The sequence below is a fragment of the Bos grunniens genome, chromosome 1 (assembly GCF_055505025.1).
Source record: "Bos grunniens cultivar Pamir isolate PY7600 chromosome 1, Bosgru_T2T1.0, whole genome shotgun sequence".
In the NCBI taxonomy this organism is placed as follows: domain Eukaryota; kingdom Metazoa; phylum Chordata; class Mammalia; order Artiodactyla; family Bovidae; genus Bos; species Bos grunniens.
The window spans coordinates 100,437,563-100,463,230 of NC_141165.1; the positions used below are offsets into that span (position 1 = coordinate 100,437,563).

Sequence of the window (25,668 nt, forward strand, 5' to 3'; positions counted from 1 at the left end):
TCACTGAGGGTCTGACACGACTGAGCGGCTTCACTTTCACTTTTCACTTGCATGCATTGGAGAAGGAAATGGCAACCCACTCCAGTGTTCTTGCCTGGAGAATCCCAGGGACGGCAGAGCCTGGTGGGCTGCCGTCTGTGGGGTCGCACAGAGTCGGACACGACTTAAGTGACTTAGCAGCAGCAGCAGCATTTGTAAGGACCAGGTGATCAGGCTGGGATTTTCAGCATCTCTTGCACGTTGAGCTGTGACTTGTGGTCTGACTGGTCAACAGCCTGAGCCCACACAGACCCAAGCACCACGGGAAGGAGAGAATCTCTAAGGGGCTGAGAAGACTGAGAACAGGCGACTCAAGGGCCTGCATATCACCAGACAAAGGAAGGCCTCTTCTCTCCTTTCCCTGGAACTTCACTCCAAGGAGACACAGCCATGCGGTTTCTGGATAATGCAACCAAATGAGTGGTACAATTGCAAAGACACAAAGTCCTTATTTTAGCCATCAAGTGTTGCAACCATAAAAAATAAGGACACCTGTGTTCCCACTACCCACATTTCATGCCTTCACATTTTACCATATGTAGCTGAGCCCTTTACCTGAAGAAACACAGCACAGCTAAAGTTATTCTCACACACTATTCCACTGTCTTCTCTCCCTGCCCACTACTAACCACTGTCCTGAAGCTGTCATGTATCTTTTCCGCTCATGTTTTTATGAATGTAACATTCCCTTGTGTAATCATAACTATACATAATTTTTTTTTGTGGCTGCTCCACACAGCATGCTGGATCTTAGTTTTCCAACCAGGAATAGAACCCATGCCCCCTGCATTGGAAGTGTAGTCTTAACCACTGAACTGCCAGGGAAGTCCCCAAAGACTTGATCTTTTTAGAAATACATATATAAATTCAATGCGTGTTTTTATTCAAATAAAACATACCATGTTCCACACCTTCTCTGACTTGATTTTTTTCACTCAAATCACATTTGCAGTTTACCCACAATGGTCCCTTGGAGAGCAAGGAGATCAAACAGTCAATCCTAAAGGAAATCAACTCTGAATATACATTGACAGGACTGATGCTGAAGCTGAAGCTCCAGTACTTTGGCCATCTGATTTGAAGAGCCAACTCACTGAAAAAGAAAAGACCCTGATGCTGGGAAAGATTGAAGGCAGGAGGAGAAGGGGATGACACAGGACGAGATGGTTGGATGGCATCACCGACCCAATGGACATGAGTTTGAGCAAGCTCCAGGAGATACTGAAAGACAGAGAAGCCTGGCGTGCTGCAGTCTGTGGGGTGGCAAAGAGTTGAACACAACTGAGGAACTAAAAAGCCTCTTGATAAAAGTGAACGAGGAGAGTGAAAAAGTTGGCTTAAAGCTCAACATTCAGAAAACGAAGATCATGGCATCCGGTCCCATCACTTCATGGGAAATAGATGGGGAAACACTGGAGACAGTGTCAGACTGTATGTTTTGGGGCTCCAAAATCACTGCAGATGGTGACTGCAGCCATGAAATTAAAAGACACTTACTCCTTGAAAGGAAAGTTATGACCAACTTAGTGTATTCAAAAGTAGAGACATTACTTTGAAAACAAAGGTCCGTCTAGTCAAGGCTATGGTTTTTCCAGTGGTCATGTATGGATGTGAGATTTGGACTGTGCAGAAAGCCGGGCACCGAAGAATTGATGCTTTTGAACTGTGGTGTTGGAGAAGACTCTAGCCCTGGGTGGTCTCTGGAAGGAATGATGCTAAAACTGAAACTCCAGTACTTTGGCCACCTCATGTGAAAAGTTGACTCATTGGAAAAGACTCTGATGCTGGGAGGGATTGGGGGCAGGAGGAGAAGGGGACGACAGAGGATGAGATGGCTGGATGGCATCACCGACTCAATGGACATGAGTCTGAGTGAACTCCGGGAGATGGTGATGGACAGGGAGGCCTGGCATGCTGCAATTCATGGGGTTGCAAAGAGTCAGACACGACTGAGCGACTAAACTGAACTGAACTGAACCGAGCAACTAAACAACACAATGTACATCTAGATGGAGGTCATTCAGTCTGACTCCTAACTCTGCAGAGATTCCGTGAAGTGACAGCTTCACCCCCTCTCTCCCCATCCTGGTGGCCATGTGCTTTGTTTCCGACTGTCTCCTGCCACGACTGTGCTGAGGTGATCTGCTTGAACATCCCTAAGCCTCTCTTCTCATACAGGTATGAGATTTCCTAGGCCATATACCAAGAGGTGGACTTGGGTCTAAGAGTTAGCACATCTCCACCTTAACTCTTTCTGAACTGCACTCCATTTCACTGCCTCCCAGCAATGCACAAGTGCCCTATTGCCCACAGCCTTGCCAGCATTTAAGGTTACCATATTTTTCCATTTTTGCCAATCTGATGAGTTTTCATTGTGTCTCACACTGTCATATTGCGTTCTAGTGAGGTTGAGCATCTTTTCATGAAAAGATGGAAGGATGTCTGATGAAAATCCTTAACTCTGTGGGATTTCTCACCTTTGAATTGTCTGTTAGTGTTCTTTCTCTCGGGTTGCATTTTTCTTACCCAAACTGATTTACATTCTGGATACTAGCTGTTGGTTTTATGTCACAGATATCTTCTCCCACTCTTTGATTAGTCTTTCCATCATGTTTCAGAGATGTAAAACCTAACCTATAGTATCCCAGAACTTGTGGCTGAACATATTTACATTGCATCTCTTCAAAATTATTACTTTGAAGTTTAAATGCCTTGTTCTTAGCAGGCAGGACAGTGCTGGGATCTGGGTACACCCCCAGCACGAATCCAGCTCTGAGGCTGGAAGCAAGCCTGTAGCTAGATCCACTCCTGCCGGCCTGAAGCCTCAGCCTTAACGTCATTCTGGAAATTTCACCCCCATGGTTCCTCTGTGCTGAGCTCGGTGTGCCCAGCTGCACCCATCATGGCTTGTCGCCTCACTGCTTTATTCTGCAGCAAACAGCAGAACTACCCCCAAGGAAAACCTGCCGGTCGTCTCCCACCCACCCTCAGCAGAATCTCAAGGAGGCTGCATCCGTTGTTTGCTCCCACTACAGTCACTGGTGACAATCCAATTTCTCTGAGGCAGAGCAGAGGGGTTGAGAGCACTTCCCTGTCACTATGGCTGTCGTCTGCACAAGAAACTGACATAAGAGGCACTGCTATCTCTGCTCTCTGTTCCCTTTGTGCTGATTAAAAAAAAAAAATTCTAGGCATTCAGGAAGGTTGCAAAACATGCCCTAGATCACTCTGCTAGTAAGGAATCTAGTCCTGGATGTTAGACACTAAGCCCAGCGTCCTCACATTTTACCACACAACCCAGTGGAGATGGAGCGAGGAGGACAGTGTCTCCAGTACAAGGATGAAAGCAGCATAAAAAGTGTCAAGAACTCTGTGGGGAAAATGACTGGGCCATCTTAGAGTTTTTGAGCCCCAGAGAAAGTTGCCAACAGGCCAAAAGTCATTTAGAAAACCCGGAGGTTGGAGCAGTCCCAGGACTGCTCAGAACAGGGAGGAGGATGAGGATGCTAGAGAGGGCATTTTTTCTCAAGAGCTAAAAATAACAACAATAACAACAACAATATCCCTCTCTTCCTTTTATTTTTTTAATTTCAATTGCAGGATAATTACTTTACAATATCATGATGGTTTTTGCCAAACATCAATATGAATTGGCCATAGGTATACACGTGTCCTGGTCATCCTGAAGCTCCCACCCACCTCCATCCCCACCCTATCCCTCCAGGTTGTCACAGAGCACCAGCTTTGGGTGCCCTGCGTCATACATCAAACTCCACCTGGTTATCCCTCTCTTCCTTTTAGACTGAGCTTCATTTGTCAGAAATTATGTCTGTCCTTCCTTCTTTGTTCCCTCCCTCTCCTTCTTCCTTTCATTAATTCTTAGGTGCCTAAGCACTGTGTTTTTTTGCACACTGATACTCAGAAAAAGTTTTAAAATTTCATGTTAAGAGATGGAGTGGTATACTAGGTCAATTTCAGTGTCCACTCTAACATTTTTGTTTGTGGCACCATCACCTACTATGATTAGGAAATATTTACATATTTAGGAGCTGTCAACCACGCTACTTTGGGATCAAAAAAGTGAAAAGAGGCGCTCCTCACCCCTTGCTCTGGTGTTTCCCAAATTGTGCCAGTGAGGCTGAATGCAAACGGAGCTTTGAGCGCAAGTGAGCTGATCACCAGAGTCAGGCACAGTGGCTTATCAGAAACCAGTTTCCATTATTTATAATGGGGCTTTCCAGGTGATCCAATGGTTAAGAATCCACCTGCCAATGCAGGAGACTCAGGAGACAGGGCTTCAATCCCTAGGTGGGAAGATCTCCCAGAAAAGGAAATGACAACCCACTCCAGTATTCTTGCCTGGAAAATTCCACAGACAGAGAAGCCTGATGGGCTACAGTCCATGGGGTCACAAAGAGTCAAATACAATTGAACGCGCACACACACAATTTACTATAGCCAAGATATGGGCACAACCTAAGACTCCATCAACAGATGAATGGACAAAGAAGATGTGGTATATGTAGGCAATGGAAAACTACTCAACCATTAAAAAGAATGAAATTCTGCCATTTGCAACAACATGGATGGACTTGGAGGGTATTGTACTAAGTGAAATAAGTCAGAGAACGACAAATACTGCATGATATCAATTATATGTGGGATCTAAAAAATAAAAGAAATGAGTAAATATAACAACAAAAAAGAAACAGACTCACAGATGCAGAGAACAAACTAGCGGTTATCAGGGGAGAGCAAGAAGGGGGAGGGGCAAGATGCGGGTAGGGGCTTAAGCAGTACAAACTACTATATATAAAATAAACAGGCGATAAGGATATATTATATAACACAGGGAATATAGCCAATATTCTTTAGCAACTATAAGTGGAATGTGACCTTAAAAATTGTGAATCACTATGTCATACACCTGAAACATATAATACTGTGTGTATCAACTATATCTCAATTTTTTTAAAGTGATAATGTTAAAAAAAGAAAAAAAAATCTTCCAGAGGAAGAGGATACGTCCCCTGCATTATCAGAGGGGCCAGCGCTGACTCTGGCATCGAGCAGGTAAGCTGAGCTATGACGCCGAGTAGCTACCGGGCTAGCTTAAGCTGAGTTATCGGCCCAACCCAAATAGAAGGAAACTGGCACTGAGATATGAGAGGAGCCAGGAAAACTGTGCTTAGAAAAGCAAGACAATAAAGCAAAACAGAGGGCGCAGTGTTTCAATATCCATTCCCATTTACTTTCCAAACCTGGAAACTGGCCTAAGTGGAAGAAAAGGGTTCTCAATCTGACAGTAAGATAGTAATATCTCCAAGTTCCCCATTTTTTTTTCCTGAACGTTTGTTGGGAAACCGGAGAGCAGAAGTTTCTTCACCTCACTGCACCTTATGTTTATCATCTGCAAATCAGATAATACTTTTTAAAAATGCCTTAACAAAGTTCTTTATATGCATCTGTGGGTATACAGGGAAAGTGAGGTGATTTCCATTTATCACAGTAGGAACCAACTCAAAGAGGCCTGTGAACTTGCCCCAGAGACCCACCAGTCCCTGTTCCTCAGCCGTTATACCACGATGAACTAAAAACACCTGCAGAATCTGCTTACATCTGCTTCTATGACCAGAGAGACGGCTTGTGAGTGAGTGCCTGATGCCCATCTCCCTCTGACACAGAGGCCAGTCTGGAACAGTGACACCTGTGGATCCTGGCTCACTCGGTCTCTCCTCGGACAATGCAAATCCCTCAATCAAAAAAGTGAAGAAGAGGGGACTTCCCTGTCCATCCACTGGTTAAGACTCTGCCCTTCAGGAAATAAAGGGAACTCACCCCGTTCAACCTATCTACCACAGGGACAAGAGTGACAGACAGCAGGCTGGTCATGCGTAGAGTTCTCAGAAACTTTCCTGGGTCTGACTGTGAACCACTCTGTCTTTGACAGGGTAACCAGGGCCGCTCCAACCAACCCTCGTGGTCTTACTGCAGAGCCCCCATAACACACAGAGGCTCCTTCTCCTGCATTCCCTGCTCCATGAATGATGTCACCATCCACCCACGTGGTCACCCAACCAGAAGTCTGGAGCCATGCTCTCCCTCAGCCCACATCCTACCAGCCATGAAGTCCTATTGAGGTAACAGACCTCTGAAATCTCACCTGAACCTCAATTATCTCCCCTGACATTGCCCAAATTCAAGGCTCCCTCACTTGTCACCCAGATTATTGCAATACCTTCTAACTAAGCACTCCACCTCCAATGTTTTCCCATCACCAGAGAAAGACTAAAATGAGAAACTGACCATGTCAGCCTGCAGATTAAAATCTTCCAGGACCTCATCAAAGAACCAGGGGTCATGATCTGACCCCTTCCTTTCCGTTCAGCCTCACCTCTGCATTTCCGCTACACAGCATGTGGAGGTCATAGCACACTGCTGGGCAGATACCCTTGTGTCCTCTGCTCTCTAATCTGGAATACCCCTACTTCACATTTCAAGACTCATCCTGAGTATCGCCTCCTCCAGGAGGCCCTCCAAGCCTCCATCCCTCCTCTGTGGCTGTAAATCACACTGTACATATCTCGGTGATGGAACATACCACACTGCTCATAACTATTTAGTTGCTTCCTCTACTTGGACTCTGAGCCCCCTTTGAGGGCACAGCCTCTGTGGCCCTGGCACTAAGCATGCTGTCTAGCACCTCACAGACCCTCAATAAAATTTCAGGTTGAGTCAAACCTAAGACCAAAGTAAGGAACAGAATACTGTCCTCCAGGACACATTCAGCTGGAGACCGGGGCTCTTCCTTCCAGCTTTGCGCTACAGAAAATCTATTTCTAAGCACTGGTTTCTGCCAGTATCCAAAGAATCCAAGCTTGAAGCTACTTACTGGCTAGCTCTAACCCAGCTGCTCCAGAAGAATTCACACTCTAATGCTAAGAACTTAGTAACAATACATAAGGTAACTTACCCGCTTCTCAAGCATGTCAGGTAATTCCTCTTCAGAAACACACTCCTCTGGAATCTTTAGCATGACCAAGAATGTTTCATTTGATGACAATTCAAGTATTTCATTTTCATCTTCATCGATATAAGTTACTAAACAGAATGGGGGGGTGGGATAAAAAGCAAAAGTAAGCACATGCATAAAATAAACATTCATCCCATTGGCTGCTATACTTAAATAAACGAACAATGAGTATTCATCAAGCCTAATCACAGTAAGCAAGTATGAGCAGAAATGCTTTCTTTTTCTCGGGTAGGTTGAATAAACACAGGGGCTTGCTTCCATCACAATAACATTTTGTTTCTTTATCTGATGTCATAGGGTGCTCAGATTCCATTGAACACAGACTGGGTGAAGGGAGCTGGAAGAGGTGGGAAGAACATGAATTTCTTTGTCAAACTGACTCTTGCAGCTTAGCTACTTTCACTGGTGTCAAGGCAGGTGCTAGTGATGGCCAACAAACAGCAGGAGATGGGGTACAGGAGCAGAGCAAGGAATTTCCCTGAATCCCCTGTGGTTTTGTACCCACGCTGAGGACATGACATCATTGAGACCTGCTCCTGGGTTAGAATCTGAGCTAGTGAGCATGAAGTCATCACTCTCCAGGATGTCCCACGGGGGGAATGTTGACACACTCTGTTTGTAGAAGGAACCCAAACTGCACTCAGAGTCCCAGGGCCCATGGGACTTACATTCCTAAGACAACAGTTCTGTGCTGCTTGCGTTCCAAGGACTGTGAGCTAACTGATTTTTAAGTAGTTAGAGCCAAAGGAAAAACAAACAAAGTCGGCAGCCAGGAACTTGAAGCTGGCACACTGGCACTCATTAAGCTGCCCTGGCTCCCTGCCAGCACCACTTGGGGACCACTTCTCCAACCCTGAGAAGAGCGTGGGTGAGAGGAAGCAGGTGTTTGTGGGCCATGGCTTCTCTGTAATCCCGTGCCTCAAACATAACATTATCAGTCTCTTTACTGGACTTTGCAAAGGCCACCGTGGCATCGATTCTGGGTTTATGAGGCAAGTGAGAATCCAGGTCCTTATTCCCTGGGGAAGTCTGAAGCGTGAGCCACAAGGATCAAGGGAAGTTGCAGAAGAGTTAACAGAGCAGGTCGGAGGCTGCCAGCCTTGGCAAGGCCGGTGCAAGGTTTGACCCCTTACTAGAATCTGGAACTTGGATTCCCAGAGAATTCCCACGTTCCCTGATAAGAGTGGCTAGCTGTGCCTCAACTGTTTACAGAAACAGCATGCCGAGCCTCTCCTTTCCTTCTGGGAGTCTGGGGTTTTAGTAGGTGCCAGGCAGAGCCTGCCCATGTGACCAATCCCAATATAAACTGAATCTCTAATGAGCTTCCTTGGTGGACAAGACTTCACATGTTGTTGTCACAATTCATTGCTGGAGGAATTAAGTGCATTCTGTGTGACTGCACTGGGCGAGGATTCTTGCAAGTTTGCCCCTGGTTTCCTCTATATTTTGCTTTATATCCTTTAGCTGTAATAAGTCATAATCACCTTTATAATATATGCTGAGTATCATGAGTCTTATCAGCAAATTGATGAATCTGGGAATAATCCTGGGGACCCCAACACAGGGAATTATCCCTGCATCATTATTTGTTGTAAGTCATCATGTTATTTTGTCTGAGAATGAAAAGTTATGCCCTCAGGAATTTCCTGGTGATCCACTGGTTAAGACTTGGCACTTCCACTGCTATGGTCCTGCATTCAATCCCTGGTCAGGGAACTAGGATCCCACAAACCACCAGTCAAAAAAAAAGGCTTATGGCCTCAAAGCAGAAAACTTGCAAAGTATAGAAAACTGCAGCAAAGCAAAAAAAAATTACTAATAATTCTTTAATCAAAAGGTCTCCCCCTATATTTTATATATTTGAGGTCTTAATGAAAAGGTAATTTGTATATTGCTTTTTATTGTTTGCTGCCTTCATTGCTTCGGAGAAGGCAATGGCACCCCACTCCAGTACTCTTGCCTGGAAAATCCCATGGACGGAGGAGCCTGGAAGGCTGCAGTTCATGGGGTCACTAAGAGTCAGACACGACTGAGTGACTTCACTTTCACTTTTCACTTTCACGCATTGGAGAAGGAAATGGCAACCCACTCCAGTGTTCTTGCCTGGAGAATCCCAGGGACGGGGGAGCCTGGTGGGCTGCCGTCTATGGGGTCGCACAGAGTCGGACACGACTGAAGTGACTTAGCAGCAGCAGCAGCTCTCATTGCTTATCGGCTTGATTCTTTTGTTGCTGTTATAAACATATCAAAAGGCATTTCCCATGTGTTCAAAATTCCTTGCAAAGATTATTTTAATGGCTACATTATTGTCCTAAAATAATCTAATATTTTCAGCTTTCCAAAGTTATAAATAATGCTGCATTGGGTATCTTTGAGCTCTACACCCTCCGTGTGCATTTCCAGAGTAGATACCATTACCTCAGAAAAGAATAGGGATGCCAGAGAATGGATACAGGAGTCACAGAACTGCTGAACTCAAGGGCACTAAGAAATGCCAAGTTCACCATTGTATACACTTGCCTCCTTTGCCATAGGCTAATTGACCATAATTGCATGGGCTTATTTCTGGCTTTCTATCCTGTTCCATTGATCTATATTTCTGTTTTTGTGCCAGTACAATACTGTTTTGATGAGTACAACTTCGAAAGACAGGGAGCCTGATTCCTCCAGTTCCTTTTTCCTTTCCCAAGGTTGCTTTGACTATTCAGGGTCTTTCCTGTTTCCACACAAACTTAAAAAATTTTTGTTCTAGTTCTGTGAAAATGTCATTGGTAATTTGACAGGGATTGCAGTGAATCTGTAGACTGTGTTGGACAGTATGGTCACTTTGACAATATTGATTCTTCTGATCCAAGAACACGGTACATCCTTCCATGTGTTTGTGTGTTCTTTGATTTCTTTCATCAGCGTTTTATAGTTTTCAGAGTAAGGGTCTTTCACCTCCTTAGGTAGGTTTATTCCAAGGTATTTTATTCTTTTTGGTACGAAAGTAAATGTGATTGTGTCCTTAATTTCTCTTTCTGATCTTTCTTTGATAGTGTATAGAAATGCAACAGATTTTTGCATATTAATTTTGCATCCAATAACTTTACCAAATTCATGAATGAGCTCTAGTAGTTTTCTGGTATTGTGTTTAGGATTTTCTAAGTATAGTATCATATCATCTGCAAACAGTGACAGTTTTACTTTTCCAATTTGGATGCCTTCTATTAAGAAATGCTGAGATCAAAAAGAGGTCTCCGATAATAGCTCTACTGTAATAACTTGTATTTTCTGAATAATGACTCTGTACAAGAACTAGCTAAAGAGTTGTGTTTGTTAAAATAGTAACAACAGCCACAACAGGCTCACCCAGTCAGCAGAATCTTTATGTTATTAATGAGATTTAATCTGGGCAGTGTTTCCAGGTAGAGAAAATGTCTTTTAAAAATCATAGTACATACACAAAGTACATTGCTGTTGTTGTTCAGAGTGGCCCAGTTGTGTCCAACTCTTTGTGACTCTGTGGATTGCAGCATGCCAGGCCTCTTTGTCCCTCACCATCTCCCAAAGTTTGCCCAAGTTCATGTCCATTGTTGAGATTTAATCTGGGCAGTATTTCCAGGTAGAGAAAATGTCTTTTAAAAATCATAGTACATACAAAAGTACATTGGAAATACACAAAAATAGCTCTTTGACAGAAATATAAGAAATGAGCCCAGAGAGGGAGGCCTTAAATGCCAGATGTCTTCAGGAGATAATGGAAGTTGTTAAATGTCTCCCAGGAAGGAGACAGGGGAAAATCTGTTGGTGATGGGATGAAATGGAACTGGGGGAGATTGGAGGTAAAGAAGCCACTGGACACAAGAATAGGAAAGACAGATTTCAGTTGACAGCAGTAAGAAGAGGAAGGAAGATTTCAATCGACAGCAGTGAGGAGAGGGAAGAGAAAGACCAGGATGGTGGAAACAGAGCTGACTGTAAAGGCAGCCAGACTTAGTTTGAATTCCACCTCAGCCAGGCACAAGCCAAGTGACTTAAGTCATTTAAATCTCCGAAGCAGTTTGCTCAACAGAAATACCAATGCCTACACTGTAGGTGACGGTAAAGGTAAGAACCACCACATTTAGCAGGAAGCCTAGAAGTAGGTGGGTAGTCAATGTTGAAAGTTACTATCAAGACACTAGGAATGATTGATAAGACCTAGTCATTATCTAGCTATAGGAGAGAAGAAGAAATCAAAAATGTTCCAAAGAATCAAGCGTGGGTAACAGAAGAATAATAGCTGCTATATTAAGAGTTATACACAGACATCCTGCTATGCATTTGTAGTTTTTAACCTCATGTAATCCTCCAGTCAACCTTATGAATTAAATATTCATGTTTTCATTTTAAAATGAAGACATTCTTAGAAAAAAGGCACAATTTGCTTAGGTCAATTGAGCTAGTTTAGTAGGAGGGTCAGGGTACATTTATAGACACAGATTCAGAAATCACTTATATTTTACAAATGAGGAAACTGAGGCTAAGAACATTGAAGAATTTGCCTAAAGTTACACAATTGGATGATATAAACCTAGCTTAATGATTCACCATGAAAATATGAAGGGTGAAGAAGGGGATTCCCACAAATAGTAGTTTCAGATGAACAATGATAAAGAGAGTGATAGTTATTTCCAGGTAGAGAACTCCAGCAAAGAGCATGACTAAAACTCAGGAAAAACGTGTGCATGAACTTCTTGGAGTCATCTCCAAGGTGGGGATGGCCGCTGCCTTGGGACTAAACAAACTTCTCAAGGGAAAGAACAAATGAGAAAAGTCAGAAACCTGAAGATATGCCTCCTGCAACCACAACACAGAGGCCAAAAGCAGAAATAAAGCCTGGGAGTTCTGAAGGCCTGGAAGAGTACAACACAGCTGAGAGACCTGGCAGCTGCAAACAGGGCAGAGAGAGGGAGGGAGAAAGGCCACTGGGCTTCATCATCAGACACTTGCTGTTGACCTTAGGAAGAGAATTTGGGACCAATGGATACAGTGGTTTAGGAGTACAGATCTCTCTTTCTAGAAGTTTGCCGGTGAAAAAACAGAGAAAAATATCTAAATGAAGTAGCAAGATGCTGATGGAAGACTGCTCTGAAGGAGAGACTAGGAGCACATTTGAAGAGGCCCAAGAGGATGCTTTTAGAGAGGGTGTGCAATATCTGGAAGTCCACAGGTCGGAAGAAGCTGGAGAGGACACTATGGAGAGTACAGGTGAAGAAGTTGGTCTTAGGAAGGCAGAGGATCATATGATACATGAGGGAAAGAGAAGCAGGGGAAAATGCAGAGAAATTTCAAGGTCCTGGACTGTGAAGTTCCTGCTCCCAAGGACCTTGCTGTCTGCCTAGGATTTTCCCAAAGTCACCCTATACCAGGGAGCAACCTGTGCGACCTGTTTATCTACCAGGACTGTGTGATGTTGTAAGATGCAGTTCTTATTCCCAAGATCTGGTAAGACAGCTGGGAGACATCACATAAGCATTTCTAAACTATTAAAAATGGTCACCTTTCAATCACATTTCTAAGCATCTACCTACTTGTCACAGTTTGCATTCTGTAACATTTAAAATATTTTTGCCCAAACCAAGGAAGGTTTTCACTAGTTAAGGTGTTCCTAGGATCGTTCCTCTGCCTGGTTGGGATAGATTAGTAAAGAAAGCAGAGTCCTTGAGGATGCTTAACTGATTCTTCAAATTATCCAGACAGGAAAGGACTTAGAGAGAGGAAGTGAGGGAGACAGAGATGAAACCTTCCCCTCCCACCCACCCCCACCACCTTTACTCTTCACAAGGAATTTATAATTTCTTAGGGAGAAAGGGAATCCATCAATATTTTTTTTTTTTAGAGGTGGGACAAAACTAGCCTCTAGATTCAACAAGGATTCTCTGAGCTATGCCCCCACCCCAAAATTGTCTATTTTAAGAAGGTCTCAAAAAGAAATAATAATAATAATGATAAAGTTTCATTGTCTCTGTGAGCCTGGAGGAGTGTTAGCCTCTGCTCCACAGTATGGACACAGCCCAGGGTCAATGCCTTAAGCTGAGCTGTGATCCTAACTTTCCATCACTTCAGTGGCATACCAAGGGCAGAGTGGGGGGACAGCTCATCCCAGGTGCAGGCAAGAAGGGGTGCAGGGTCTGTACAGAATTAATAATAATGCAACTGACCACAGGATGGTCTGCCTGTATTATCACCACATCATAGCCATTCCTATCAATGTCAGTGACAAGATACAGCTCTCCCAGGCATCTCATTCTGGGTACCCTATTGTCCCCTCCCTAGAATTGGATACCCTTCCACACTGGGATACAGTTAATGTCCCCTCTTTGTCCACTCCAGCTCCATGGCTATTATCATCTTCATCTCTGAGCCTCAGTCTGGAGACTGCAGAGCCCCGAGACAGTAGAGTAAGGAGGCAGGAGGAAGGGAATGGCAAACAAGGTCTTGAGAAACTTCACTTCCGAATGAAGAGACAGCATCACTTTCTAACAAATGTATACTCATTCCTTTTATATATATATATTTTAGTATAGTTGCCATACATATATAAGTTATGAAAAGAAAGTGAAGCAAAAGTGAAGGTTGCTCAGTCGTGTCCGACTCTTTGCGACCCCATGGACTATACAGTCCATGGAATTCTCCAGGCCAGAATACTGGAGTGGATAGCCTTTCCCTTCTCCAGGGGATCTTCCTGACCCAGGGATTGAATCCAGGTCTTCCGCATTGCAAGCAGATTCTTTACCAGCTAAGCCACAAGGGAAGCCCAAGAATACTGGAGTGGGTAGCCTATCCCTTCTCCCGTGGATCTTCCTAACCCAAGAATCAAACCGGGGTCTCCTGCATTGCAGGTGGATTCTTTACCAACTGAGCTATCAAGAGTACAATGTAGTGATTCACAATTTTTAAAGGTTATACTCCATTCATAGGCATTATAAAATACCAGCTACATTCCCCATGTTGTACAATATATCCCTGTAGCTTATTTTATACCTAAAAGTTTGGATTTCTTTCCCCCTTACCCATATACCGCCCCTCCCACATTCACTAATGAAGGCACAGCCTTCGACTTTCCCAACGGCCCTTTCCCCAGGCAGCAGCATTTTCCACAGAGTGCCAAGAGGTTCTATCAACATTCGATTCATATCAATGGGCCTGGCGCTTGAACAATGGCTTATTATCGCCGACTATCATCCCAGACACACCCACAGAGCTGCTCTGGGTGAGGCTGGGAAGCCTAGAGGGAGTCCTGTCCTTCCTCCTTCTTACCTACTGTACCCCCCACCACCCACACTAGACTCTCCCCACAGGCCCAAACCCTTGAAAATTCAGGTGCCAAGTAAAGTAAAAGTATTTCCCTGATTTAAAAAAAGCAAAAGTTTGAAAATCTCTTGGAGCATCAACACTTTTAAACAATTTTATAACCAAATTAAAAAGAAAGTCTGCACCACAAGTGTTAAGAAAAAGTTCTTCCCTAAATCTGACCCTATAAACTCTCATGTCCCCTGAGAAACTATGGAGGGAGATGGAATCCTTTCCTCTGCAGGTTGTTCTTCATGATTTGAAGTCAAATGACTCTCTGAGAATGGAAGACAGCTCTTGGGTCTTGAGTCTTTGGGGTTTTGTCTGTTTTCTTTTTCGTCCACACACTTGGCGGGATCTTAGTTCCCCGACCAGAGATCAAACTCATGCATGGAGTCTTAACCACTGGGCCACCAGGGAAGTGCCTGGGTCCAGGGCTTTAGAATCCTGAATATCAAACCAACCAGATCTGTGGCATCATCCTCTGCTACAGGCGCCCGATGCTAGCAGATAGATCAGCCAACTTTCAGGCCAGCACTGGCTGGTCGTAACAGGATAAGATTGTGTGACTCAGTTCAGTTTCAACATCTACACGTGGGAGTTGATGGGAAGAGGTAGTACCAACACTCACAGTAAACCTATTGTCCTCAGTGTGATGGAGGAGGGGCAGTGGCATCCCTTATCAGCTTCTCCCTACCTCAGGACCAGTCTGTGGCCACAAAGCCACAGCATCCCACCTAAACACTGCCCTAAGTTACTAAGCAGACATGGTGGCCGCCTGGGAGGCTCACATGCTGGAGGCTGGCACACCTCATCAGAGTTTTCCTATTCCTTCAAGCACCATAAAACCTTGAGACAGGAGATGAAAGGGTTGGGACAGGTGGAACAGGAGGTGAATAACGAATGCAGTCCCTTAGGAGAATTCCCAGGGCCCCCTCTGCAGAAACTCAGGGGCCGCCATTCTTGCTCTCATTCTGTACTGGGTTTGCTATGGACAGCCCGGCTCAACCTTAATCCTGTGGTGACCAGATCACTCTCATGATCCACTTCAGAGTGAGTATGCCCACTTCAAAAGAGCCCTCTCACACCGCTGCAGCCTGCAACCACCCCTACACACAAATCAAAGCATTTTTCTTCTTTCTTTTTTTGAAACAGAAATCACTGAGTATCCCCGCTTCAGAAGAGCCCCTTCACACCCCTGCAGCCTGCAACCATCCCTACATAGAAATGAAAGCATTTTCTTTTCTTTTTTGAAACAGAAATGATTGCCCACTAGGGGGCGCTATATTTGTCATCATAAAAATCTTAATACTGATAATCATAAAAAAAAATAATAGCAACTACCTAAAAGACTTTTTCGGAGAAGGCAATGGCAACCCACTCCACTACTCTTGCCTGGAAAATCCCATGGATGGAGGAGCCTGGTAGGCTGCAGTCCATGGGGTCGACTGAGCGACTTCACTTTCACTTTTCACTTTGATGCACTGGAGAAGGAAATGGCAACCCACTCCAGTGTTCTTGCCTGGAGAATCCCAGGGATTGGGGAGCCTGGTCGGCTGCTGTCTATGGGGTCACACAAAGTTGGACACGACTGAAGCAACTTAGCAGCAGCAGCAGCAAAAGACTTTTTAAAAGTGTGGAAGAGTACATCATGCAGTAATTTTAAATATATATATATATATGTGTTCACACATAACTTTTAATGAATTGTCAAACTGATTGCAATGTAACACTAAAATCTTAAAGTTAAGCTACAAAATTATAAAAAAAAAAAACTGACCTCAAATTAAAATGCAGGTAAGAAAAAAACTACAGAAAAGTGTAACAAAATACTAATAATGTGGATGGGCTTTATGGGTAACTGAACATGTACTATTTTCATATTCAGAATAAAAGATAAAATGAGATAATATATGTAGAATACATAGGCAACACCAGCACCATAAGAGTTTTTATTTTGCACACCCATAAACACAAACATAGTGATTTCTAAAAGAAGTTAAGATAATGACAGCTAGCAGATACATGCTTCTATAGTTTTTAAAATGCTTTCAAATACATTATTCATCATTTTGTCATTACAGTGATGTGCCAGGTATATCAGATAAAGTTGGCTTTATACAATAATAACCCTTTATAATAATTATCTTTACTAAGTAAATTATTTTAAAAAATTTTCAAACACACATGTGTAAGATACAATAAAATATCAATTTATGTTTAAATAAATTAAAATTTTTGAGAAATCTTCAACATCCAGTGCATAGAGTTTAGGGCAAAACAATGATCCCCATAATTCTACCAGAGTTTATAAAACAAACAAACAAACCAAAAGTAAAATTTAAAAAAAGCAAAAATCACATATATCGCCCATCTATACAACATACCCCAAAGCAGTTTTAAATTCATATTATAGTGATGAAGTAGCAGTGAGTATATCTTCGATTTCAGCATTTAAGTCATAAGCATTATTACATAAGTTCTTAAAATACATCAACTTAGTCACATTTAAAACTCTTACCTCCAGTTAGACATAAGCTTATGATGATGACTAGAATGAAACTCAGGAAAACAGAGGCAAGGACCATCCAGAGTTTGCACTTTCCAATCAACTTCTTATTACAGGAGCTCCAAGGGCTTTCCTTGTCAGCCTGGAAAGCAGAGGAAGACTGTGATGCAGTCATTTGGTCTCAAGAAACATTTTTTAATGCTTACTATGGGCCAGTGACACAGAAATGAAGGCAGCAGGATCCTGATCTCAAGGAACTCCACTCTACTGAGTCAAGCTCACAAAAGAACAGACGGAACCTCATAAAGAAGTTAAGGAGAACATGCTCTGGGGACTCTGAGGTGGGAAGAACAGGCAAGATTTTGAAAGATGAACAGAGAAAGGCAATCCAAACCCAGGAAAGAACATCCTCAGCATTGATTCATAATGAAATTGGCTAAAAGATTCATCTGATGGGAATGCAGGTTTCAGAGGCAAGTAATGACAGTTAAGATTGGAGAGAATGAAAGGTTGGAGCATCCCTGAAGCATCTTGAATGCTGGCAGAGTGGTGTAGACTTAATGCGGTCTGGACTGGGAACCCACTGAAGATTTTTGGTACACAAAAGCTGAGTAGAAGATTAAGAGAAAAATAATTAAAAGATGCTTACTCCTTGGAACAAAGCTAGTGGAGGTGATAGAATTCCAGTTGAGCTATTCCAAATCCTGAAAGATGATGCTGTGAAAGTGCTGCACTCAATATGCCAGCAAATTTGGAAAACTCAGCAGTGGCCACAGGACTGGAAAAGGTCAGTTTTCATTCCAATCCCAAAGAAAGGCAATGCCAAAGAATGCTCAAACTACTGCACAATTGCACTCATCTCACACGCTAGTAAAGTAATGCTTAAAATTCTCCAAGCCAGGCTTCAGCAATATGTGAACCGTGAACTTCCTGATGTTCAAGCTGGTTTTAGAAAAGGCAGAGGAACCAGAGATCAAATTGCTAACATTGCTGGATCATGGAAAAAGCAAGAGAGTTCCAGAAAAGCATCTATTTCTGCTTTATTGACTATGCCAAAGCCTTTAACTGTGTGGATCACAATGAACTGTGGAAAATTTTGAAAGAGAATACCAGACCACCTGATCTGCCTCTTGAGAAATCTGTATGCAGGTCAGGAAGCAACAGTTAGAACTGGACATGGAACAACAGACTGATTCCAAATAGGAAAAGGAGTACGTCAAGGCTGTATATTGTCACCCTGTTTATTTAACTTATATGCAGAGTACATCATGAGAAATGCTGGACTGAAAGAAACACAAGCTGGAATCAAGATTGCCAGGAGAAATATCAATAACCTCAGATATGCAGATGACACCACCCTTATGGCAGAAAGTGAAGAGGAACTAAAAAGCCTCTTGATGAAGGTGAAAGTGGAGAGTGAAAAAGTTGGCTTAAAGCTCAACATTCAGAAAACGAAGATCATGGCATCCGGTCCCATCACTTCAAGGGAAATAGATGGGGAAACAGTGGAAACAGTGTCAGACTTTATTGTTCTGGGCTCCAAAATCACTGCAGATGGTGACTGCAGCCATGAAATTAAAAGACGCTTACTCCTTGGAAGGAAAGTTATGACCCACCTACATAGCATATTCAAAAGCAGAGACATTACTTTGCCAACAAAGGTTCGTCTAGTCAAGGCTATGGTTTTTCCTGTGGTCATGTATGGATGTGAGAGTTGGACTGTGAAGAAGGTTGAGCACCGAAGAATTGATGCTTTTGAACTGTGGTGTTGGAGAAGACTCTTGAGAGTCCCTTGGACTGCAAGGAGATCCAACCAGTCCATTCTGAAGGAGATCAGCCCTGGGATTTCTTTGGAAGGAATGATGCTAAAGCTGAAACTCCAGTACTTTGGCCACCTCATGCAAAGAGCTGACTCATTGGAAAAGACTCTGATGCTAGGAGGGATTGGGGGCAGGAGGAGAAGGGGACGACAGAGGATGAGATGGCTGGATGGCATCACTGACTGGATGGACGTGAGTCTGAGTGAACTCCGGGAGTTGGTGATGGACAGGGAAGCCTGGTGTGCTGCAATTCATGGGGTCGCAAAGAGTCGGACACGACTGGGCGACTGATCTGCTCTGACTCCTTGGAAGAAAAGTTATGACCAACCTAGATAGCATATTCAAAAGCAGAGACATTACTTTGCAACAAAGGTCCATCTACTCAAAGCTATGGTTTTTCCAGTGGTCATGTATGGATGTGAGAGTTGGACTGTGAAGAAAGCTGAGTGCCGAAGAATTGATGCTTTTGAACTGTGGTGTTGGAGAAGACTCTTGAGAGTCCCTTGGACTGCAAGGAGATCCAACCAGTCCATTCTGAAGGAGATCAGCCCTGGGATTTCTTCGGAGGGAATGATGCTAAAGCTGAAACTCCAGTACTTTGGCCACCTCATGCGAAGAGTTGACTCACTGGAAAAGACTCTCAAGCTGGGAGGGATTGAGGGCAGGAGGAGAAGGGGACGACAGAGGATGAGATGGCTGGATGGCATCACTGACTCAATAGGCGTGAGTCTGAGTGAACTCCGGGAGTTGGTGATGGACAGGGAGGCCTGGCGTGCTGCGATTCATAGGATTGCAAAGAGTCAGACTGAGTGACTGAACTGAACTGAACTGAATGTATAGTTTACACTAAGAAAAAGCTAAGAACCTACTGCTGTGGCCCAGACTCTACGTAATAAGGAAGGAACACCAGGAAATAAGCCTGCAATGTGTTCAGTGATGCAGAGGGTGGGGTCAAAGTAAATAATTACATCTGCTATGGTCTACAGAACACCATTTCACTTATCTAAACAGCCCTGCAAGGGACGTGTTGGTGTTGTTACTTAGTCGCTAATTAGTGTCCTATTCTTCTTCAACCCCATGGACTGTAGCCCTCCAGGCTCCTCTGGCCTTGGGATTTCCCAGGCAAGAATACTGGAATGGGTTGCCATTTCCTTCTCCAGGGAATCTTCCCATCCCAGGGACTGAACCCTTGTCTCCTGCATTGGCAGGTGGATTCTTTACTACTGAGCCACAAGGGAAGCCCTTACTTGAAGTTAGGATAATAAAAATTACATAAAGTGAAAACCAAAGAGAAAAGAGTGAATAAATAGCGGAGAAATGAAGAACTGTGGGACAGTATTAAACAACGCAGTCCAAAGATAACTGGAATCCCAGAGGGAGAATAAAAAACTGGGGGCAGATAAAATATTTGAAGAAATACTGGGTAAAACACATCCTAAGACTACAGACGGGCACAAAACTACATACTTAAGAAACTTAAGAGTCCAAACTTAGGGAAAACAAACAAACTGTACCTAGACAAATATTCAAATTGCTAAAATCCAAACACACAAAAAATCTTGAAGACAGCTGGAGGAAACTCATTTTACCTACCCTTATGGATTTAATGGTTTTATCCCAGGGTTCATATGTTGATGTCCTAAACCACCTTACCCACCACCCCAGTGTGGCTGTATTTGGACATGGGCCTGGTAAAGAAATAATAGAGAATGAAGTTCTAAGGGTGGGATTAGTGTCCTTATGGGGCTTTCCAGGTGGCACTAGTGGTAAAGAACCTGCCAATCCAGGAGACAGCAGATGCTGTTTCAGTCCCTGGGTGGAGAAGATCCCCCAGAGGAGGGCATGATAACTCACTCCAGTATTCCTACCTGGAGAATCCCATGAACAGAACAGCCCGGTGGCCTATAGTCCATAGGGTCACAAAGAGCCGGACACGACTGAAGTGGCTTAGCACACACACACACCACGCAGTGTCCTTATAAGAAGAGATACCAGAGAACTCACACTGTCTCTCTCCCCCTCGGTGAACATGCACCAAGAAAAGGACATGAGACGATATGGTGAGAAGGTGGCCTTCTACTGCCAGGAAGAGCGCTCTCACCAGAACCAACCACGCTGGCACCCTGATCTGGGACATCCAGTCTCCTGGACTGTGAGAACATTAATTTCTGTTGTTTAAGCCACCTGCCCTGTGGTGTTCTGTCATGGCAGCCCGAGGAGACCATAACACCTACAAAGGAGCAAAGGTAAGTCCACTTCGAAGAAGCAGTTTGGGAGAGGTTGGCCGGGTTGGGGTTGTATCCTGGCTGAGTGTCACTGCCCCACGCATGCGCTCTCTCTCTAGTCCACAGCCTCCCCGCATCAGTGTGTGGAGCTCCAGCTTACGTGTGTGCCCAGCTTTCTCTCTCGGTACTGTAGCTAACCCCTAAAAGGTCCCATTCCTCTTCTCATATGTCCTACATGAAAACCATGGGAAACAATAGAATATGATGGATAAAAAATGTGGATCTGGATCTGGATCCCAATCCCAGTTACACCACTTAAAGGCAGGGTGACTATCAGCAAACTACTTACTGAAACTCACTGGCCCCAAGGTTCACAACTGTAAAACATACTGAGTAATAAATCTGGCTCACAGGACTGTTGTAAACACTAGAGATCATGCAGACGAAGCACTTGCTAAACAAGAGCAGAGTGGAGGTCGCGCTTTGGCACCCCTGAGCGCACTTGACATTGGCTCTCAACATGGGAGCCAGTGGGTTACACTGAGTGTTCACCTTCCCACCAAGCAGCAACAGGCACTTCCTGAATTGATGGCTTGTTAACTTCCTCTCCCATGGTGACTTTAGCGGAAGCCATCAGGAAAGAAAACTGTCCACATAAGGACAATTCCGTTTTTCTTACTGACTGGGTCCCAGCCCTCAGAATCTCCTGAAGGGGAATTTAAACAACACATACCTAGGCACAGATTATAGGGGAAATGGGCAGCCCCAGTTTGAAAATGTAAATCTCCCAACGTCAATCAACTGCTTTACCAGAGGTCGGTGGGAGGGCCCTGGTCTGGAGCCTCCTGCCCTCTGGAAACCAGGTAAAATCTCTCCCTTTTGTGGAGGCCTCCCTACCAGGCTTCCCTCAGAGAGCACCCAGTATATGAGCTATCCACACAGCTCATCTGCTGTGGCCACCACCTGCCTTGTCTGGTTTCAGGTCCAAATGTAAATAGATACTGGCCTTATTTACCTAGGGAAAGTGAAACCACCCAGAGTGAGGAGTGGCTCTTACAATTCCCCCGTTCTTATATCCCACACCTCATACAGGTAAGATGCAGTTAATAAATGTGTGTTCCTGAGTTACAATGGGTGCCCCAAATATTGAAAATGTACTTTGAAAAGTTCTAGAGTAGAGGTCACACTTTGGAGCCCCTGCGTGCACTGGCCCTTCAGGTGGTGTGTGGTGAGGGGATGGCGTAAAGGTCCCAGCAACATCTAGACAGAGGCAAACTCTCTTTGAGGTAAGGGTGTCTGGAGTCCGAGCGTAAGCACCTCTCACTCTCACCTGAAGCCTGAGTACTGCTCCAAGGTCACCAAGGCTAGGGGCTCAACAAGGCACAAGGCAAAGAGGAGCCCAATACAAGAAGCCTTGAACTTCTCAGGGTAAAACCCTATCTTCCTGTTAACAGAGGTCCTAAGACACATTTTTAGTTCTCAAGAGACAGCAGGGACCACAAGTCAGTTCAGTTCAGTTCAGTCGCTCAGTTGTGTCCAACTTTTTGCGACCCCATGGACTGTAACACGCCAGGCTTCCCTGTCCATCACCAACTCCTGGAGCTTACTCAAACTCATGTCCATCGAATCGGTGATACCATCCAACTATCTCATCCTCTGTCATCCCCTTCTCCTCCTACCTTCAATATCTCCCAGTATCAGGGGCTTTTCAAGTGAGTCAGTTCTTCACATCAGGTGGCCAAATTATTGGAGTTTCAGCTTCAGCATCAGTGCTTCTAATGAACATTCAGGACTGATTTCTTTTAGGATTGGATCCCTCTGCAGTCCAAGGGACTCTCAAGAGTCTTCTACAACACCAAGTTCAAAAGCATCAATTCTTCAGAGCTCAGCTTTCTTTATAGTCCAACTCTCACATCCATACATGACTATTGGAAAAACCATAGCTTTGACTAGAGAGACTTTTGTTGGCAAAGTAATGTCTCTGCTTTTGAATATGCTGTCTAGGTTGGTCATAGCTTTTCTTCCAAGGAGCAAGAGTGTTTTAATTTCATGGCTGCAGGTACCATCTGCAGTGATTTTGGAGCCTGAAAAAATTAGTCTCTCACTGTTTCCATTGTTTCCCCATCTCTTTGCCATGAAGTGATGGGACCAGATGCCATGATCTTATTTTCTGAATGTTGAGTTTCAAGCCAACTTTTTCACTCTCCTGCTTCACTTTCATCAAAAGGCTCTTTAGTTCTTCTTTGCTTTCTGCCATAAGGGGGGTGTCATCTGTATATCTGAGGTTATTGATATTTCTCCCGGAAATCTTGATTCCAGCTTGTACCTCCTCCAGCTTGGCATTTCATATGATATACTCTGCATATAAGTTAAATAAGCAGGGTGACAATATACAGCCTTGATGTACTCCTTTCCCGATTTGGAACCAGTCAGCTGTTCCATGTACAGTTCTAACTGTTGCTTCCTGACCTGCATACAGATTTCTCAGGAGACAGGTCAGGTGGGTTGGTATTTCCATCTCTTGAAGAATTTTCCACAGTTTGTTGTGATCCACAGTCAAAGGCTTTGGAATAGTCAATAAAGCAGAAGTAGACATTTTTCTGGAACTCTCTTGCTTTTTTGATGATACAATAGATGTTGGCAATTTGATCTATGGTTCCTCTGCCATTTCTAAATTCAGCTGGAACATCTGGAAGTTCATGGTTCACATACTGTTGAAGCCTGACTTGGAGAATTTTGAGTATTACTTTGTTAGCATGTGAGATGAGTGCAATTGTGTGGTAGTTTGAACATTCTTTGGCATTGCCTTTCTTTGGGATTGGAATGAAAACTGATCTTTTCCAGTCCAGTGACCACTGCTGAGTTTTCCAAATGTGCTGGCATATTGAGTGCAGCACTTTCACAGCATCACCTTTTAGGATTTGAAATAGCTCAACTGGGATTCCATCACCTCCACTAGCTTTATTCGTAGTGATGCTTCCTAAGGCCCACCCAACTTTGAATTCCAGGACATCTGGCTCTAGGTGAGTGATCACACCATCGTGATTATCTGGGTCATGAAGATCTTTTTTGTGTAGTTCTTCTGTGTATTCTTGCCACCTCTTCTTAATATCTTCTGCTTCTGTTAGGCCCATACAGTTTCTGTCCTTTATGTACCCATATTTGCATGAAATGTTCCCTTACTATCTCTAATTTTCTTGAAGAGATCTCTAGTCTTTCCCATTCTATTGTTTTCCTCTATTTCTTTGCAATGATCATTGAAAAAGGCTTTCTTATTTCTCCTTGCTATTCTTTGGAACTCTACATCCAGATGCTTATATCTTTCCTTTTCTCCTTTGCCTTTTGCTTCTCTTCTTTTCACAGCTATTTGTAAGGCCTCCTCAGACAAACATTTTACCTTTTTGTATTTCTTCTTCTTGGGAATGGTCTTGATTCGGGCCTCCTGTACAATGTCACAAACTCTGTCCATAGTTCTTCAGGCACTCTGCCTATCAGATCTAATCCCTCGAATCTATTTTGTCACTTCCACTGTGTAATTGTAAGGGATTTGATTTAGGTCATACCTGAATGGTCTGGTGCTTTTCCCTACTTTCTTTCAATTTAAATCTGAATGTGGCAATAAGGAGTTCATGATCTGAGCCACAGTCAGCTCCTGGTCTTGTTTTTGCTGACTGTATAGAGTTTCTCCCTCTTTGGTTGCAAAGAATATAACCAATCTGATTTCAGTATTGACTGTCTGGTGATGTCCATGTGTAGAGTCTTCTTTTGTGTTGTTGGAAGAAGATGTTTGCTATGACCAGTGCGTTCTCTTGGGAAAATTCTGTTAGCCTTTGACCTGCTTATTTTTTGTACTCCAAGGCCAAATTTGCCTGTTACTCCAGGTGTTTCTTGACTTCCTACTTTTGCATTCCAGCCCCCTATAATAAAGAGGACATCTTTTTTGGGTGTTAGTTCTAGAAGGTCTTGTAGGTCTTCACAGAACCATTCAACTTCAGCTTCTTCAGCATTACTGGCCGGAGCATAGACTTGGATTACTGTGATATTGAATGGTTTGCCTTGGAAACGAGCAGAGATCATTCTGTCATTTTTGAGACTGCATCCAAGTACTGCATTTTGGACTCTTTCGTTGACTCAGATGCCTACCCTATTTCTTCTAAGGGATTCCTGCCCATAGTAGTAGATATAACGGTCATCTGAGTTAAATTCACCCACTCCAGTCCATTTTAATTCACTGATTCCTAGAATGTCGATATTCACTCTTGCCATCTCCTGTTTGACCACTTCCAATTTGCCTTGATTCATGGACCATGAACATGACTAGGTTCATGGATTAGGATTTGCCTTGATTCATGGACCATGAACATGACTAGATTCATGGACTAGGAACATTCCAGGTTCCTATACAATATTGCTCTTTACAGCATCAGACTTTACTTCCATCACAAGTCACATTCACAACTGGGTGTTGTTTTTGCTTTGGCTCCATCTCTTCATTCTTTCTGGAGTTATTTCTCCACTGATGTCCAGTAGCATATTGGGCACCTACCAACCTGGGGCATTCATCTGTCAGTGTCTTATCTTTTTGCCTTTTCATACTGTTCATGGGGTTCTCAAGGCAAGAATACTGAAGTGGTTTGCCATTCCCTTCTCCAGCAGACCACATTTCGTCAGAACTCTCCACCATGACCATTTTGGGTGGCCCTACACGAAATGGCCTGGAGTTTC

At 43.7% G+C, this 25,668-nt stretch overlaps 1 protein-coding gene across 6 annotated transcripts in view; it reads right to left on the reverse strand.

Moving 5' to 3' along the window:
• C1H3orf52 (chromosome 1 C3orf52 homolog) overlaps positions 1 to 25,668 on the reverse strand; it is a 41,349-nt gene that overhangs the window by 9,215 nt on the left and 6,466 nt on the right. For all 6 annotated transcript variants that reach the window (XR_015165760.1, XM_086406895.1, XM_086406878.1 and 3 more), the window contains exons 2-3: positions 16,911 to 17,040; positions 7,013 to 7,140 (exon numbers count right to left, since the gene is read on the reverse strand). Coding sequence is in view for 5 of the 6 variants with exons in the window: in XM_086406895.1 (XP_086263021.1) it covers positions 7,013 to 7,140; positions 16,911 to 17,040 (258 nt within the window). In the remaining variant the exon portion in view is untranslated. The remainder of the gene's footprint in view (positions 1 to 7,012; positions 7,141 to 16,910; positions 17,041 to 25,668) is intronic.